Source organism: Dendrobates tinctorius, unplaced genomic scaffold (assembly GCF_039654945.1).
Source record: "Dendrobates tinctorius isolate UK_male_01 unplaced genomic scaffold, ASM3965494v1 ptg000301l, whole genome shotgun sequence".
NCBI lineage: Eukaryota > Metazoa > Chordata > Amphibia > Anura > Dendrobatidae > Dendrobates > Dendrobates tinctorius.
In genome coordinates, this window is record NW_027361968.1 from 1,676,471 (window position 1) to 1,691,128 (window position 14,658).

Genomic DNA, 14,658 nt, shown 5'->3' on the forward strand with positions numbered 1-14,658 from the left:
ACGGGCTGCTTGTTGTGCGCGGGTAATTAGGCTACTGCAGTAAAGGAATTATCAATGCTGTGGCCGCAGCCCCTCATTCAGAATTATAAGACCCTTCTGTACTGCCAGCTAGCCTGACCAACCGACACACCACGCTGCCACCATCCCCGGTTTACTTGATCAAAGAGTTAATTAAGAGGGTCTGCGGCAAAACCCTGTAATTAGTAGCGATTATCTAAACAAGGCGTATAGTTCGTTTCTTAGAGCACGGAGACAGTCTAATAGCTTTTTATCATTTGTTCCCAAGAGGGCAGTGATTATACAGATAAAAGTTGCTATAAAATTGAGACATCAAATATGTACAGTTACAAATATAAAACAAAATGATGAAAGAGCAGAAAGTACACTTACAGTTGCGTATGATTCTTTAGGCAAACCATGTGGCTGGGTGGGGGATGGGCAGCTTAACCAAACGTCCCCACTCATCTGGGGTTCTTGTCAACACAGACTCCGTAGCTCCTCTGGCTCATTGTCCCCTCGCATTCCCTTATGGTCTTGGCTGTGTGACCTCAGCAAAAGGGGCCGGCTGGGGAGGTTCCACCCCCCTTATTATCTAAGTAGGAATCTTACTAAAACTTATGATAATCATATCTTAATGGGGGAAGCTTGTATGAACTCACCAGGGGTATCATGTTTCCCAGTGTAATGAACCCATCAAGAAAACATCAAGAATGCACGAGATAGGACACTCCATTTGGGAGCAATCCATATCTCAGTTTCTGGAAGTCTGAGAACTTCGCAAAAGCCACCGTAGCGAAGCTGGGTCCACTCAGATCACAAAAATATGATTGTTATATCTCTGCTGTGTATGGTTTTTGCAATGCAGCTTGTTTTAATACTTCTCATTTTGATCCCAGCACATGTCTAGAGACAAAGGACTTCCTGTCCTGGCATGAGCAAGGAGAGGGGAGGGCTTTCGAGAGGAAATGCTCGATCTCAGATTTCACAGCTGCATGCAGGAAGACACTGGTGTGGGGGAAGGCATCTACATGACAAAGGGATATTCTGGAATGTTCCAGAAACATATCTACTGTACATTATACCTTACTCAACCTTACACTCACTTACTCACTTACTCTACCAATCCTAACTCTTCCCGCTCTTTGTGTATTCTTACTCTCCACCCGCCTCCCAGCACGTCTAGTGTTTCCAAGTAGGGAATCACCAGAGGGGTTCTGCTATCCTCTTAGCAGCATGCCGCAATGTGAATTTGCTACACTCTTGTGTGCTGAGGGGTGCAGGTGTTGAAGTGTGGTTGGGAGCCTCCACCTTAACTGAATGGTGGGATACTACACCTCTGGCAAGGTGCAGTACCTCTGTGGCGACTGAAGCCTCAGGGGCACCACAGTTCCCTGTAGGAAAGTCTCCTTGTCGTGGCTGATGGGCTCCCATGAATTGGCCTTTCTATGCACTAAGTACATTCATTTTAATAAGCATCTGTGAGTATGACACATATCTACCTATGAGGATATAATGCAGTGATATACAATTATATAATATAGATAATATGTATCTATTTATTCTACTCACTTATATAGCGCCAATAATTCCACAGCGCTGTACAGACATTATCTGGACTATCCCCATCGGGGCCCTCAATATTCATCCCCCATCAGTATTTGGATTGTGGAAGGAAACCAGAGAACTCGGAGGAAACCCATCCAAATGCTAATCACTGAGCCACCGTGCTCCCCTATACATAGTACAGTGCTAACCACTGAGCCACGAGTGTATTATTTGTGTCTTTTTGTTATAAGTGAATCTTCTGAGGCAGAACTTAACTGCAAAAGGAATAAAAACAATTGCTGACACTCAGCTGTCCTGCCGCTGCCACCACTACCAAACATCCAGTCCTCAGCGGCCCCTGCTGGACGTTATCTTTATCCTTTAGTTGGTGTCCCCAGGTCTCAGATGTCGTGACACATCGCGTTGCGGCACTACATGGCATCACAAGGAGCACGGAGACATCTGAGGCTTGAGAGACACTTTGCGACCATTATGCATGGATGAGTGCGGCAGGATTTATGTGCGTGATATGGGCTCAGATGTGATGATACAACGTGTGCCTAATTATGAGTGCATGATATGTGCGGGTGTCCGGTTTTCCATGAGGACCGCCATCGATCACTGGGTCCATGCTCCGCATGTTAGGTGTGGTCTATTACACGTTCACACTAATTGTACCCTTGGACTATGAGCTGAGATAAGAGAGCGTAGAGGAGAAGAAGCAATAAGCCATTAATAGGGGCCACAATCTTCAAGATATTCTCAAATGGACACAAAGTTCTATCGGAAGACGCTGAACGTCCATCACATCCAAGACTCCATTATCCAGCTCCGCTTCGTCTATGTCTCCGGGCCTATGATAAGATTTCTACTACATATATATCTGACGGTTTTGATCTTTGATAAAAAGAAAACTTCCTACACAACGTCACTCTCTGTGTAACGTCTCCACCATGACAGGGAAAACAACACGGTTTTAACGATATGAGTTTATTTTCTCGGTGCCCTTTGGTCTCTGTGTCTTTTTTTCTATTTTTTTTTTATTTTTCCTTTTTGGGATATTTTTATAAAATTGGGTTCACAAATTTAAAAAAAAATGAAGAAAATAAAAGTGTAAGAACAAAAACAATGTTTTAATTTGCTGCTTACGTTATTCCACTAATAAAGCCTTTGAATAGACGACAAAGACAAGGAAGGAAACGTTTATTCACATTTCTATGGTGATGGATGAAGCTCTTGGAATAATTCTAACTCCAGTTTAAGCGCCGTCATGAGGATAAGAGTCACCATAGAGATGATACAATGAAGCTCGGTAGAGCAGTAACTTGGCCGATAGAGTAATACTCGTCTGGCCAACGGTGGCCCGATGGGCTTCTCGTGAATCTTTTTATCCCACGCATCTTGGATTCACTTCCTTATTTTAACAATGTAAATGTGTCAAATTATAAATTACCATAGATAATAAAAAAAAAAAGAAAAATGTATTAAAAAGATTGAACCATAGAGGTCATACCCTCCAGTGACAACCATTTATCAGGACAGGAGGACATCTAGAAGGACACCTCCGTCTGCCTTTATTGCATTGTCCCCGCTTTCTTCAGAAGAAAACTCAGCCATTCCTGACGTTGTTTTTGAAATTGTGATACGTTTTTTATATGGAAATCGACAGATTCCAGGATTTCATGGAGAATCTTGAGGATTCTGCGGTGCTTATTCGGGAGAGACAATTTATCAGAGAGGATGTAGTTTTCTAAGCAGTGAACACTCTCCATTCCCATTCCAAAAAACGCGTCCTTCAGGGCAGATTTCTCCATGATGCTTCTGGTTAGGACAATGAAGGGCAGGATTCCTGGCAATATTAAGCACAAGGTTATTACTACTGCTAAGGTCAACGTATCACATGGACACATCGATTCCAGCAGGCCCGGCCAACAATGTAATGTACATGGGGCTCTCACAGCTCTAAACTGAAGATGTGGGGGGGGGAAATAAGGATGAATAGTTCAAATCCAAATGTCCAATCCATTAGGGAATCTGCCAAATGAGTCTGGGGGTGAAAGAGGAGTCTGGACGGAGGAGACACAGAGGTATGGGGGAGACAGATTAGTCTGGAGGCGACAGAGATGTCTTGAGGAAGAGAAGGATCTGGAGGAAATAGTGATTATGAAGGACAGAGCAGTTGGAGGAGACAAAGGGGTCTAAAGGAGGAAAGAGCAGCCTGGAGGAGACGGAGGAGTCTGGACGAAAGTGACGCAGAGGTATGGAGGAGACAGATTAGTCTGGAGGGGACAGAGGAGTCTGGAGGAGTCTGGACAGAGGAGACCAAGATATGGGGGAGACAGATTAGTCTGGAGGGGACAGAGGAGTCTGAAGGAGTCTGGACAGAGGAGACCAAGATATGGGGGAGACAGATTAGTCTGGAGGGGACAGAGGAGTCTGAAGGAGTCTGGACAGAGGAGATCAAGATATGGGGGAGACAGATTAGTCTGGAGGCAACAGAAGAGTCTTGAGGAAGAGAAGGATCTGAAGGAAATAGTGATTATGAAGGACAGAGCAGTTGGAGGAGACAAAGGGGTCTAAAGGAGGAAAGAGCAGCCTGGAGGAGACAGGAGTCTGGACAAAAGTGACGCAGAGGTATGGAGGAGACAGATTAGTCTGGAGGAGTCTGGACGGAGGAGACACAGAGGTATGGAGGAGACAGTTTAGTCTGGAGGAGTCTGGACGGAGGAGACACAGAGGTATGGAGGAGACAGTTTAGTCTGGAGGGGACAGAGGAGTCTGGAGGACTGAGAAAGGAATACTGCAGATGTCTGAAGGAGACAGATGAGTCTGGAGTGGAAAAAAAGGTGTCTGGTGTTGATAGAGGTGTCTAGCAAAAGCAATATAGTCTGAGGAAGGCAGATGAGGTCTGGAAAAGGAGAAATAAGTCTGAAGGGGAAAAAGGGGTGTGAAGAGAAACAGAGTATTCTGGAAGGGTAAGAAAAGAGTCTGGAGGTGGTCATAAGAGTCTGGAGAGAGGAGACATTGGAGAATGGAAGAGACAGATAAATAAGTAGCACAAAGAGAAGTCTAGTGAGAGGGCACAGAGGGATATGGAGGAGACAGGGAAGTCTGGAAAGAATAGAAGAGCATACAGAGGACGGGAGCGCAGGGAAGACAGAGAAAAGGATGAGGATATAGGAGTATGGAAGCGATGGAGATGTCTAGATGGGAAAGAGAAGTAGGAGCGGACTGAGAGGACAAAGGAATCTGTAGTAGACAGAGGAGCCTGGAGGTGAAGGGAAGAGGGGTGTGACAGAATAGACAGACATTTGAGGGAGATAGATATGTCTAGCAGGAACAGAGAAGTTCAAAACAGACAGATTGGACTTGGGGAAGAAAAAAGCAGTCTAAAGGAGGACGGGAAGCTCTGGAGGACGACAAAAGAGACTGGAGGCAGAAAGAAGGGTCTGAAGACTATAAAGGAATCTGGAGTGGTGACAAAGGAGTCTGATGGTGAACAGAAGGGTCAAGAGGGAGGAGATAAAGGAGTGAGAAGGAGCAGAAGAGTCAAGAAAGAGGACAAAGAGGAGTTTGGAAGACACAGTGGAATCCAGAGAAAACAGGAATCTGGATGTCTGGATGGAAAAAGGGTGTCTGAAGAAGACAGAGATGTCTGAAAAGGACAGAGAAGTCTGGAAGAGATAAATGGAAGAGTGTGGAGGAAGGAGACAGAGGCGTATGGAGAAGAAAGAGGAGTCTGTAGGGAACAAAGGTGTCTACAGGGGATAGGAGAGTCGAGAAGAGGGACCAAGGTGTACTGAGGAGACAAGGACAAAGAACATTGGAGAGGACAGAGGAGCCTGAGAGCAGCTAGCAGTGGCATGTCGCACATAGGCCTGGCCAAACTGTGCTTTTCTGTGTTTGGTGGAAGCAGAAGTTGACTAAATGACCTTGTGCGGCCAACAGCTTTTCTGATATTTATTGGTACCTCGTGTCAAAGCTCTTATTATTCCAGCACACATTTTTACTTCGTATGGAAAGTAAACTGATATAATTGCCTGGAACGCATTGTGGGGCAACGAAATAGAAAAGAAACATTAGGTGGAATTATCTGGGAAGAGACCTGAGGTCCATGATGTACTGTAACCTTATGATTATTACCTGTGAGTTTTTGGGCTTGTTTCAGGAATTCACTGATGTTCCTGTAATCCTCGTCACTGAGGGTTTGTTGTGAACTGTATTGAAAAACGGACAAAATGTTAGAAAACATTACCAACAAAGAATAAATGGTGATTTCCAGCAAAAGACGTTTATGACAAAACTTAGGATGCATCATCCAAATAATTATTAACAAATTGTGAAGCCTCAGAGAAAGAACGAGGATTGGATCACAAAACTTGTAAGACGTGTAGGCATCAAAGTCACAAGGGAGTGTGATGACTCCTCCGCTCTGTGAGTCTGGGACTCAGTGATGGACAGCTCTGTCATCCTATCCTGCGCTGAGCTATCGGTGCTTTGATTGACAGCTCAGGTGACCTATCTGAGACTCGGAGGTGCAGAGATTTCTCCAGTTCCTAAATGTTTGTGAAACTTACCTGATATTTAGGTGAGTGCCCATGCACCACCAGTAAGCATCAATTTCTCATGTAGATGGTAGTGAATCCGTTGAGCAGTGTTTGGCGTCATCCCTTCCATGTCTATTTTATTACTTTTTCAAGTGGTAGGCAGGTTTGAAATGTAAAAAATAAATACTTTGATGAATTGCCTCCCAAGTCTTTTCCATGGAATCTCTGGAGAAGTTTATAGTTGGATTTCCCTGTATTTAGTCTACATCAAGACTTTCTGTAGGACGTTAGGTCATCGCCCTCCATCCTCTTCTCTTTCCATCTCTTTTTACTTCTGCGTCTATATTTTTTCCCCCCCGACTCCTCTCTTTCATTTCCCTATATTCCTTCTTTTCCCTTTTCTTTTCCTCAGCATTGTTTGTCTTCTCCACTCCCTTCTTTGCTCAACTTGATTTTTGTTTTTTTTGCATTTCGAAACAGTTGATCAAAAACATTGGTAGGACCCTGGTCCAGTAGCCACATCGATAGTCCATGGCCACCAGACCTGAGTCCTGCAAACCTTCTGCTACCTGTGACATCTCTTACACCTCTTCTGATTATTAGGTCATCATGATGTCCTGTACGAGCCGTGTCGTAATGTAACAGGGTCATGGTAGCCTACTGATCAGAAAAGGCATCGGGAAGTCACAAAAAAATAAAGGTACGCAGCATGCTGGCCCAGTGCCACGGACTATTGAAATGGCCACTGGACCTGGAAACTGCCAGTCTCATTACCCAACTCTACATTCCACTGATACCTGTAAACCAGGACCGGCACGATCACATCGGTGCAGCCTTCTGTGATTCTTTTTGTCACCAGTTGGAAACGATCATTTTGGCTCCTCTCCCAGGACACAACTTCATTCAGAGGCACACAATTACCTTAAAATAAGAAAATAATCAGCTAATTTTACACTGTAGAAACAAATACAAGTTTTGGGAAAAGTCTACAATTCATGTTTTATCCATCCAGTTGACAGTGTAAAGTAAATCTGACGTTCTCCTGCACAATGGCTCATTTGCCTTTTCTACCTAACATGCAGAATGGCCCATTTTGGTCAATATGTTGGTTTATTCGCAATGTCTCTGGTCCAAACAAGTTTTGGTTTCATAAAACTTCAGTTTTTACAAAAACAAAAACAGCCTCTTCTGGGCACAAAGGTATAAGAGAAAATAAACAGCTCCTTCACCAGCCAATATAGGGCAGTTCAGGCTCTGCAGAACAGATTCAAATCCCCTCTGTATCTCTGGCAGAGATTAACCAAAGCCACAAGGTCCTTCCCTCCTCCCACACACAGAATAGCAAATGAGGCAACTCAGCTACCATAAATACAGGCTGAAAAGCCTAGATAGGAGAACATAGGAACAGTCAGTCCCACCCAGCTCTTTTGGCCATTCCTAAAGCCTGGACCGAGAATCCAAACTCATTAAAATACCTCTCAGCACTAACTGCGTTGGTGCCTGCTTTTCTGGGCTCACATCACTGAGGCTAACCACCTCAATGACACAATCAATCAATGACACACCTCAATCAATAGCAGCTGCCTAGAGGAGATTCAATATTTACAGCCGGTTATGAAGTGTGAAGATCTTTGGGTTTCCAACAAGGTAATTCCTAGATTAATGGTAGTTTCAGCCTAGAAACATTTTGCCTGATATTGAATTTCTCAGAAAGTTACAAGACAGCAGTGACAACATATATTCTGACCAAAGAGGATACTTCATAAAGGCTGGGAGGTTCTTTCTATATGATTTTTAGAGCTTTTAGATTTTTCTTAGTTTGCGTAGTAGTAGGAAAACACTTACAAAGTTGAGCGTAAACCTCCCATTCTTGAGCAGAGTCCATCTTAGAAAGGCCTCTGTTGTCGACAATAGTAATACTGTTGGTGAGCTTGTACCCTCTCCGGTCCATGGTCTTCCCTCCCTGGGATGTACCTTCCCCTGCATAGTCATGAAATGCGTCATTGCTCATGGTAAACAGGCAGGAATTTACGAAGGAGGACTTCCCATGGCCGGCAAAACCAAAGAGCTGGATGACAACACGATTGAAGGACCCTTGAGGTAACCGGTATCCCTGTACATACTGCTGGAGTTGATTAATATTTCTTGGATCAGTCACTTTGAATATCTTGGACTTTGCATCTGATTAGAAAGGGAAAATGAAAAATGATCAGGATGAAAGTTGTGATGTGAGATTACTATAGAATGATTTACTTTAGAGGTCGACTTGATGTGCCGAGTGTGAAAGTCACCAACCAAAGAGTGAGGAGGCAGAAGACGTTTCAGGAGGTTTCAAAGGAACGGTTCCTCACCCGACAAATCTTTGTCAGTCTTTAAGATGCCTTCTTCTATAGGTTCTAATAAATTCAGAAAGTCTTGGAGGACGTCTTCAGCCTTTTAAAAAAAAGAGGAAATTTTAGCTTAAAATGTTATATGTATAAGAAATCTGAAAACATGACATCTGCTTGAAGAAGTGCACAAATCAAAGTAGAGAGAGAATATATAAACTCCATATAGTGTTGAATGGAAGCCTTGACTTCCGTTCTTATAAAAACCACCAAGCCACCATGCTACGCTCTGAAGACATCCATGGAAAAGAGAAGAAATCAAATGTAAAGACAAGCCAGGAGGACCCTCGGCTGTACCTTGACCCCTTTGTCTTGTTCCTGGTTATACTCCTCTATGATGGCAGTCTTGTCAGTAATAAAAGCCTTGTGTCCTCCGGGGACGTGATATTTGTTCTTCTTCAGATTTTGGTCTAGCTTAGTTTTTACCCGTCCTAGGATATCGTTACATCTGTGCACAGAAGACTCCTCAAACACTTTCAAGGTTTCATCTTTTCTCTTCAGTAAATCGTCCTGGTCAAAAAATTAAAAGCAAAAACATTTCGCTTAAAGGGGTTGTCCACTGTTAGACAATGCATTCTGCTTCATCCCGAGGCTCATCATGTGACATAACATAATGTGAAGTGATTGCTGAAGGACAGAATACCGACATCAGAGGAAAGGTGCCATTCTGGGAGGTAAATAAGTATTGTAATATTTTCTTATACATCTTGGGGCAATCCAGTCGGCATGTAGAATAGTGAACACCACCTTTAATTCATCATTGTATCAGGTATAATATGCCAAGCGTAAAACATGGAACCCATGAGAAAATTAACAATTTATTAGAATTTATGAGCGGCTCACATTGTTCTGCTGGAAGACGTGCTGGATCTATCTATTCTGAGATCTCTCTCCAGGTCTATGTGGGCTTTGACTTCCGTCTACGCCAGTTACAAAGTATCTCCCCTAACGTAGTTATGTCTGACCGGACAACGTCCCAGCTTTGTCTGATTCTAACTTTTGGGCAATTATGGTTGACTGTAAGAGTTTCTAAGTTATTGGAATATTGGCTGACAGGCATCACACCAGAGGTGCAGGGTCTGTACTGGAGAAGAGAGGTATTCTTTGCGTTATTCATGTACCATGTAAGCAATGTTTAACTTTGGAGAAGCCCAATGTCGGCTTTTTCTGAGCAGTTGGCCACCATCACCTAAGGTTCGACAGCCTCAACAACAATATGGGAATAACCAAAAGTCGCATGGGCCACCATGAATGGAGTTAGGTACCACTGAAGAAGGATGATTCTCTACCTTGAGATCATACAAATATTCTTCCCGGCTCTTTTCATGTCTGAGATACAACTTTTTAAATTCTTGTGTGGCCTCGTCCACTGCGGCCTCATGGAGCTGCTGGAATTCTTGTTGGCTGTTCACATGTTGGGAAGATATCTTGTCCTCATAAATCTTAATAGAACTGTTCATAACTTTTATGTTTTCATGAGTAAACATGTCTGAAACAGAACTTTCTAGAAAAACGCTGTCAGGTCTTGTGACAACATTAATGTATGACTGGAGAAGGTACGCGAATCCTGTAAGGAAAAGAGAGGACACTTATCTATACAGGTCAATTTTCTCAATGTAGATTAAAGTAGGACCTACGGATCTTTTATAAACATAAGTATATTATCACATAACCAAATGGTTACACACAGAACATTGTTAATAAGAATCAGCTCGCTGGGATCACTGTACAGATCTATAGCAAAATGGTCAAAGTTCTTGGAGGTCAAATTCTACCAAATCAGGAGGACCATCTCCTTCTCCACTTTGGTGTAACCACAATGGACAAAATACTTAGAGACCGAAAGAACCAACATGGGACGAAATCGATCTACAAGCAATGATCCAATTACTACCAATGATGATGGATTTATTTCTGCACCTATCAGTCACCCCTCGGTTGAGACAACATCAGACTTACTGGATCCTGTGAGGGCAATTCCTCCTTTTAGTGTTTTTTCTGGAATCTCATCGAAAATAAATTGACAGAAATTTTTGGTCTGATCTACAAATTCTGATTGAAGCTTCATCTCAGAGACTTGGTCTATTGCACTCAGAATCTCTTTGTCTGATGATGGGAAGTCAAAAACGAAGCACTTTCTCTTGGGAAAAAAATTTTGGATGGTCTTTCGGGCTTTATTTTGGTCTTGTGTCCTTGGAGTTTTTACAGCTGAAATAAAGGAAGTTGAAAACAACAGTAAGAACAAAGGAATTTCATACACAGCCAACATTCCTTTCTGAAAAGCATCGTAGTCCGAACCAGGAGTGAACAAAGAGGAGAACCGTCATCCACAGCAGCACCTTGCTTCATGGTTCTTTCTACAGATGGTCAGGAGAATTGGGATGGGAAATTGTTGATTGTTGCAGGCAGAAATGAGGAAATCAATTTGCTACAATTTTAATTTGCGAGAAATTTTTGAGGAATTCCCTGAATCTAACAAATGAAAACAATCTGCAATTTTCTTTAGGCAAATCACCATTATTGTACACATTCTGAGACTGCAACAGACAGATAAGGCTCAAATGACTTCGGGAGCATGGGTTCTTCCATAATATATTCCGGCTATATCATACAGTATGTTATAGCACCACTAATTATAAGGGACTATTAGAGCCTGCATAAAAGCAAAGGCAGGGAACGCAGGAGCCATTTTATCGTGAGTCTGGATAGTGAGAGAACATCAGAGCTCACAGCTTAGCCATAAAGATAGGAAGAGAAAGCCATAAAACACTGAAGAAACTGTACAGATAGTGTGACAGCACAGCAGTTAAGAAAAGTAGTGTGTGAGAAAAAGAGAATAGTGTCATACTCGTGTTTCTGGGGGCTTTTGAGTACAGTGAAATGGCAATGAAATTTCCTGGCAAAATTTGATGAAACCAGAAAATTCATTAGATTCGCCCATCACTAGTAGCTGAGTAACATGTCAGAGGTTTGACATACGAGTTATTTCCCGCAGAGAGTTTTCCAGGTATTCATCGGCACTGACTGTTTGACCCTTAAGCTCTAGTTTGAGGGTGGCGTCTCGTAGGGCCCAAACTAAATGTGGTCGCATATGATCCTCGCTGTCTGTCTGGGCATCTTGTCCCTCCTGTTTAGAAGCCTTCTCTGTGATGAGCCGGTGAGTTCCAGTCATGGAGCTGAGTGATTTTGGTTTAAGGAGGACTTTAGGAAAAAAATTGAGATTATATTATTTATGCAAAATTAGAGGGTAACATCTCTTGAAAGAATGGATTTTACTGTATAGACATAGATACTACATGTGTCAAAAACCATGTTTGGGGAAAAGTATTTCTACTCTTGAGTCCTCAACTGGCCATTGAAGTCCTCCATTCCTGGAAAGCAGCAGCCGATGGCCACCATGGGACACCAATACATACAGCAGTACCAGATCAACACCATCAGAGGTAAGCACTAAATTCAGGTGGTCATAAGTGATGTTCTCCAAGCAGAGGCCCTACTGCCTTACCTTACACTGAAGCCCAGACCCATTAACTGCGTGCTATTGGGAGGTCCAGCTTACATTACGCAGGGTGTATATGAGGTATCAATGTCTTACAATGTAGATTTCGTCTGATTTTGCATACATTATATCTTCACGCCCAACCATCATGATCTTACACCCCAAAGGATACTACAGTTTCTCCACAGCACTTTGGTCGATAGCAGTTTTGCTGTTATAGATGACGGCACTACTCATGAGCATGGCCAGTGACAGGATCATGCGGTCATTCTGCAGGTTGGCCTGAAATACATTGTGTCAACATTCTGAAGATTCCAGAAAAGGTTCCCTGGTAGAACATGCTCTTTACTTACCTTCCCCACATCTCCGATACCTTCTGTGTCCAGCAGGATGAGGATGTGACCACTTTTCTTAGGGTGAGGGACACAACGCATCCAGATGCCTTTGGTATTTGCACTTAATGTATGCCCCAAAGAGAAGCCACCTGTAGATGGAGAAGGGTGAAAAAGAATATCCAAGCTTTTCCTCCCTTCATTTCCTGGTTTTCTTTGATCCTCGTTGTCTTATATTACAATTAAAATTTAAAACTGATACAAATATCCAAATTAATCTACTCCATGTCCTGAATGATAAGCCATGGCATCCCAGCTCCTGTACAAAACAGGGACTACTTCTCATTATATATTATATGGTACTACTTATCAGTGGACACAGGGGGACTCAGACCATGTGATCATTCTGATTTTTTTAAATTTATTCGTAGACCAAACAGGCCCCATGGCTAAGTTAGATGAGAACATCTCAAACCTCCCCTCCCATGGTGGCCAAAGATATGGTCCATATCCATGTGATGTCCATCCTCCTCTCACCTTCCGAGTCTCCTGAGAGTTTGTTTAGCAGATACGATTTCCCAGACCGGTATGGTCCAACAATGGACACCACAACCAGTGGCTGCAGAATGTTCTCCAGAACTTTCTTGGCTTCTTGATTTATAGAAAATTGCTTGTTTTCAGGATTCTCCACCAGACATATGGGTTTGGAAATCTTCTGGATATCAGACATGATGATCTGCAAATTTTGGGCTCAAACATTGATAAATATTACACAATAAAACTGATCGTCCTTCAGTCCCAGGGTTAATAGTGAGGTGAGGATCAGCGGAAATATTCTCTGGTTTCTGGATATATGGAGGGTAACAGACCGGCCTCGTAGGTTGTTAGTGGCAGCTGCTGGACTCTCCAGATCAGCTTTTATTCAAGTGAATGGGTGGTGGGGCCAAAGAGGCTTCAGCTGATTTGTAGAGGGGCTTCATTTCGAACCCCCATCTCATACTAATGACTAATCTTACAATAGGTCATCAATTGTTCAGACCAAGCCGACCCTTTTAATGGGAACCAAACACAAATCAACCCTTCACTACGATTTCTGTAACATATTTTTTACTTTAATTCCTGCTCGTTATTGTATCGAGAGTCCAGTTGGCGGTCCTACCCAGTGACTGACAGATTTCCCTGTGGTTGGTGCCACCTACTGGACTCTGAAACACAGAAAGAGGAAGGATTTTGGTGAATATATTAATTTCTGTTCCACAAACCTATATATCAATCTGCTTGACTCGACTGGATCTATAATATAATGTCCACAATGTTCCACACCAGAGAAACTGCCGGCTCAGTATTATCAGAGGGACACCGAACCCAATAATGACCAATCAGAACCCAATCTTCATAATTCCGACAGGCGTCTAATATCTAAGACCTGATTAGTGGTTATTGAGTGTGATCACGAAGCTTGCAGAGATCAGCGGCAGGAAGAGTTGTCATAAGGATGTGGACAGGGAAGCTTTCCTTATAGTGGAACCCTTTGCATTTTTTGGGAGGAGACATTTTATCATACTTTATCCCACTTTTGTATCATTTACTGTTATCCAAAAAAAGAAAACACTACATTCCGAGCCACTAAACCACAGCGCGCCGTTTTGCAGGTTTTGAGGCCCATTGTGTTCATACCAAAGCTTCTAAGTTACAGGAGAAAAATCCAGGTCTCTCTATAGAGCACAATAGTTAAAAAAAAACTATTAACTCTTCTATTTTGAAAGTTTCTTGCTCTTCAGCATTGTTTCCAAACCTGTGTAACTTTTGCACAGTTCTATATATCAGCAATATTTCCTGCTGCACCTTGGGTCTCCTATACGCCCCCCCAGCGGCCTTCAGCCCAGAGCAGCGGACACCAGGATGCCCCTATTATTCTGACTCCAGTTATTAAAGTCCCTGTCGATAATGCGAGTAAGTTCTCACCTTGGTGACTCCACGTGTTCTCCTGCTTCTGGATTCAGCAGGGTTCCCCTCCAGGTTCATACAGAGTATAATAATAAATGTTGAGTGAAGAATGAAGAAGTTTCCTTCTTGAATTAAAAGAAAATGAAAGTGAAAGGGAAGATCAGAGTCATAAAACTAGAAAACATAAGTATCAGAGGAAACCAACAAGAGGGTGGAGTTCATGTCACACCATTCCTAATCTGACCCGTTACTATGTAAGGAGGTGCCAGGGCCTAGCCCTGCAGATATTGTTACCACTGTTTGCTTTTAGGATTGACCTGCTTGATTGTGTTATATGGACTTATCTGTGTATATGTTTCCACTGCCATATTGTGTAATAGATGTGTATTAGATGAAGATAG

At 42.9% G+C, this 14,658-nt stretch overlaps 1 protein-coding gene across 1 annotated transcript; it reads right to left on the reverse strand.

The window, feature by feature from the left end:
* Window positions 1-2,657: 2,657 nt before the first annotated feature.
* On the reverse strand, window positions 2,658-14,446 carry LOC141073448 (guanylate-binding protein 1-like). Its single transcript, XM_073560672.1, has 13 exons — window positions 14,276-14,446; window positions 12,848-13,046; window positions 12,332-12,462; window positions 12,151-12,260; window positions 11,459-11,655; window positions 10,439-10,687; window positions 9,769-10,046; window positions 8,777-8,989; window positions 8,444-8,525; window positions 7,938-8,273; window positions 6,890-7,013; window positions 5,689-5,762; window positions 2,658-3,394 (listed from the first exon to the last, which is right to left on the reverse strand). Exons 1-13 carry the CDS (start codon window positions 14,333-14,335, stop codon window positions 3,120-3,122), a joined length of 2,328 nt encoding a protein of 775 aa, XP_073416773.1. The 5' UTR covers window positions 14,336-14,446; the 3' UTR covers window positions 2,658-3,119.
* Between the last annotated feature and the right edge of the window lie 212 nt (window positions 14,447-14,658).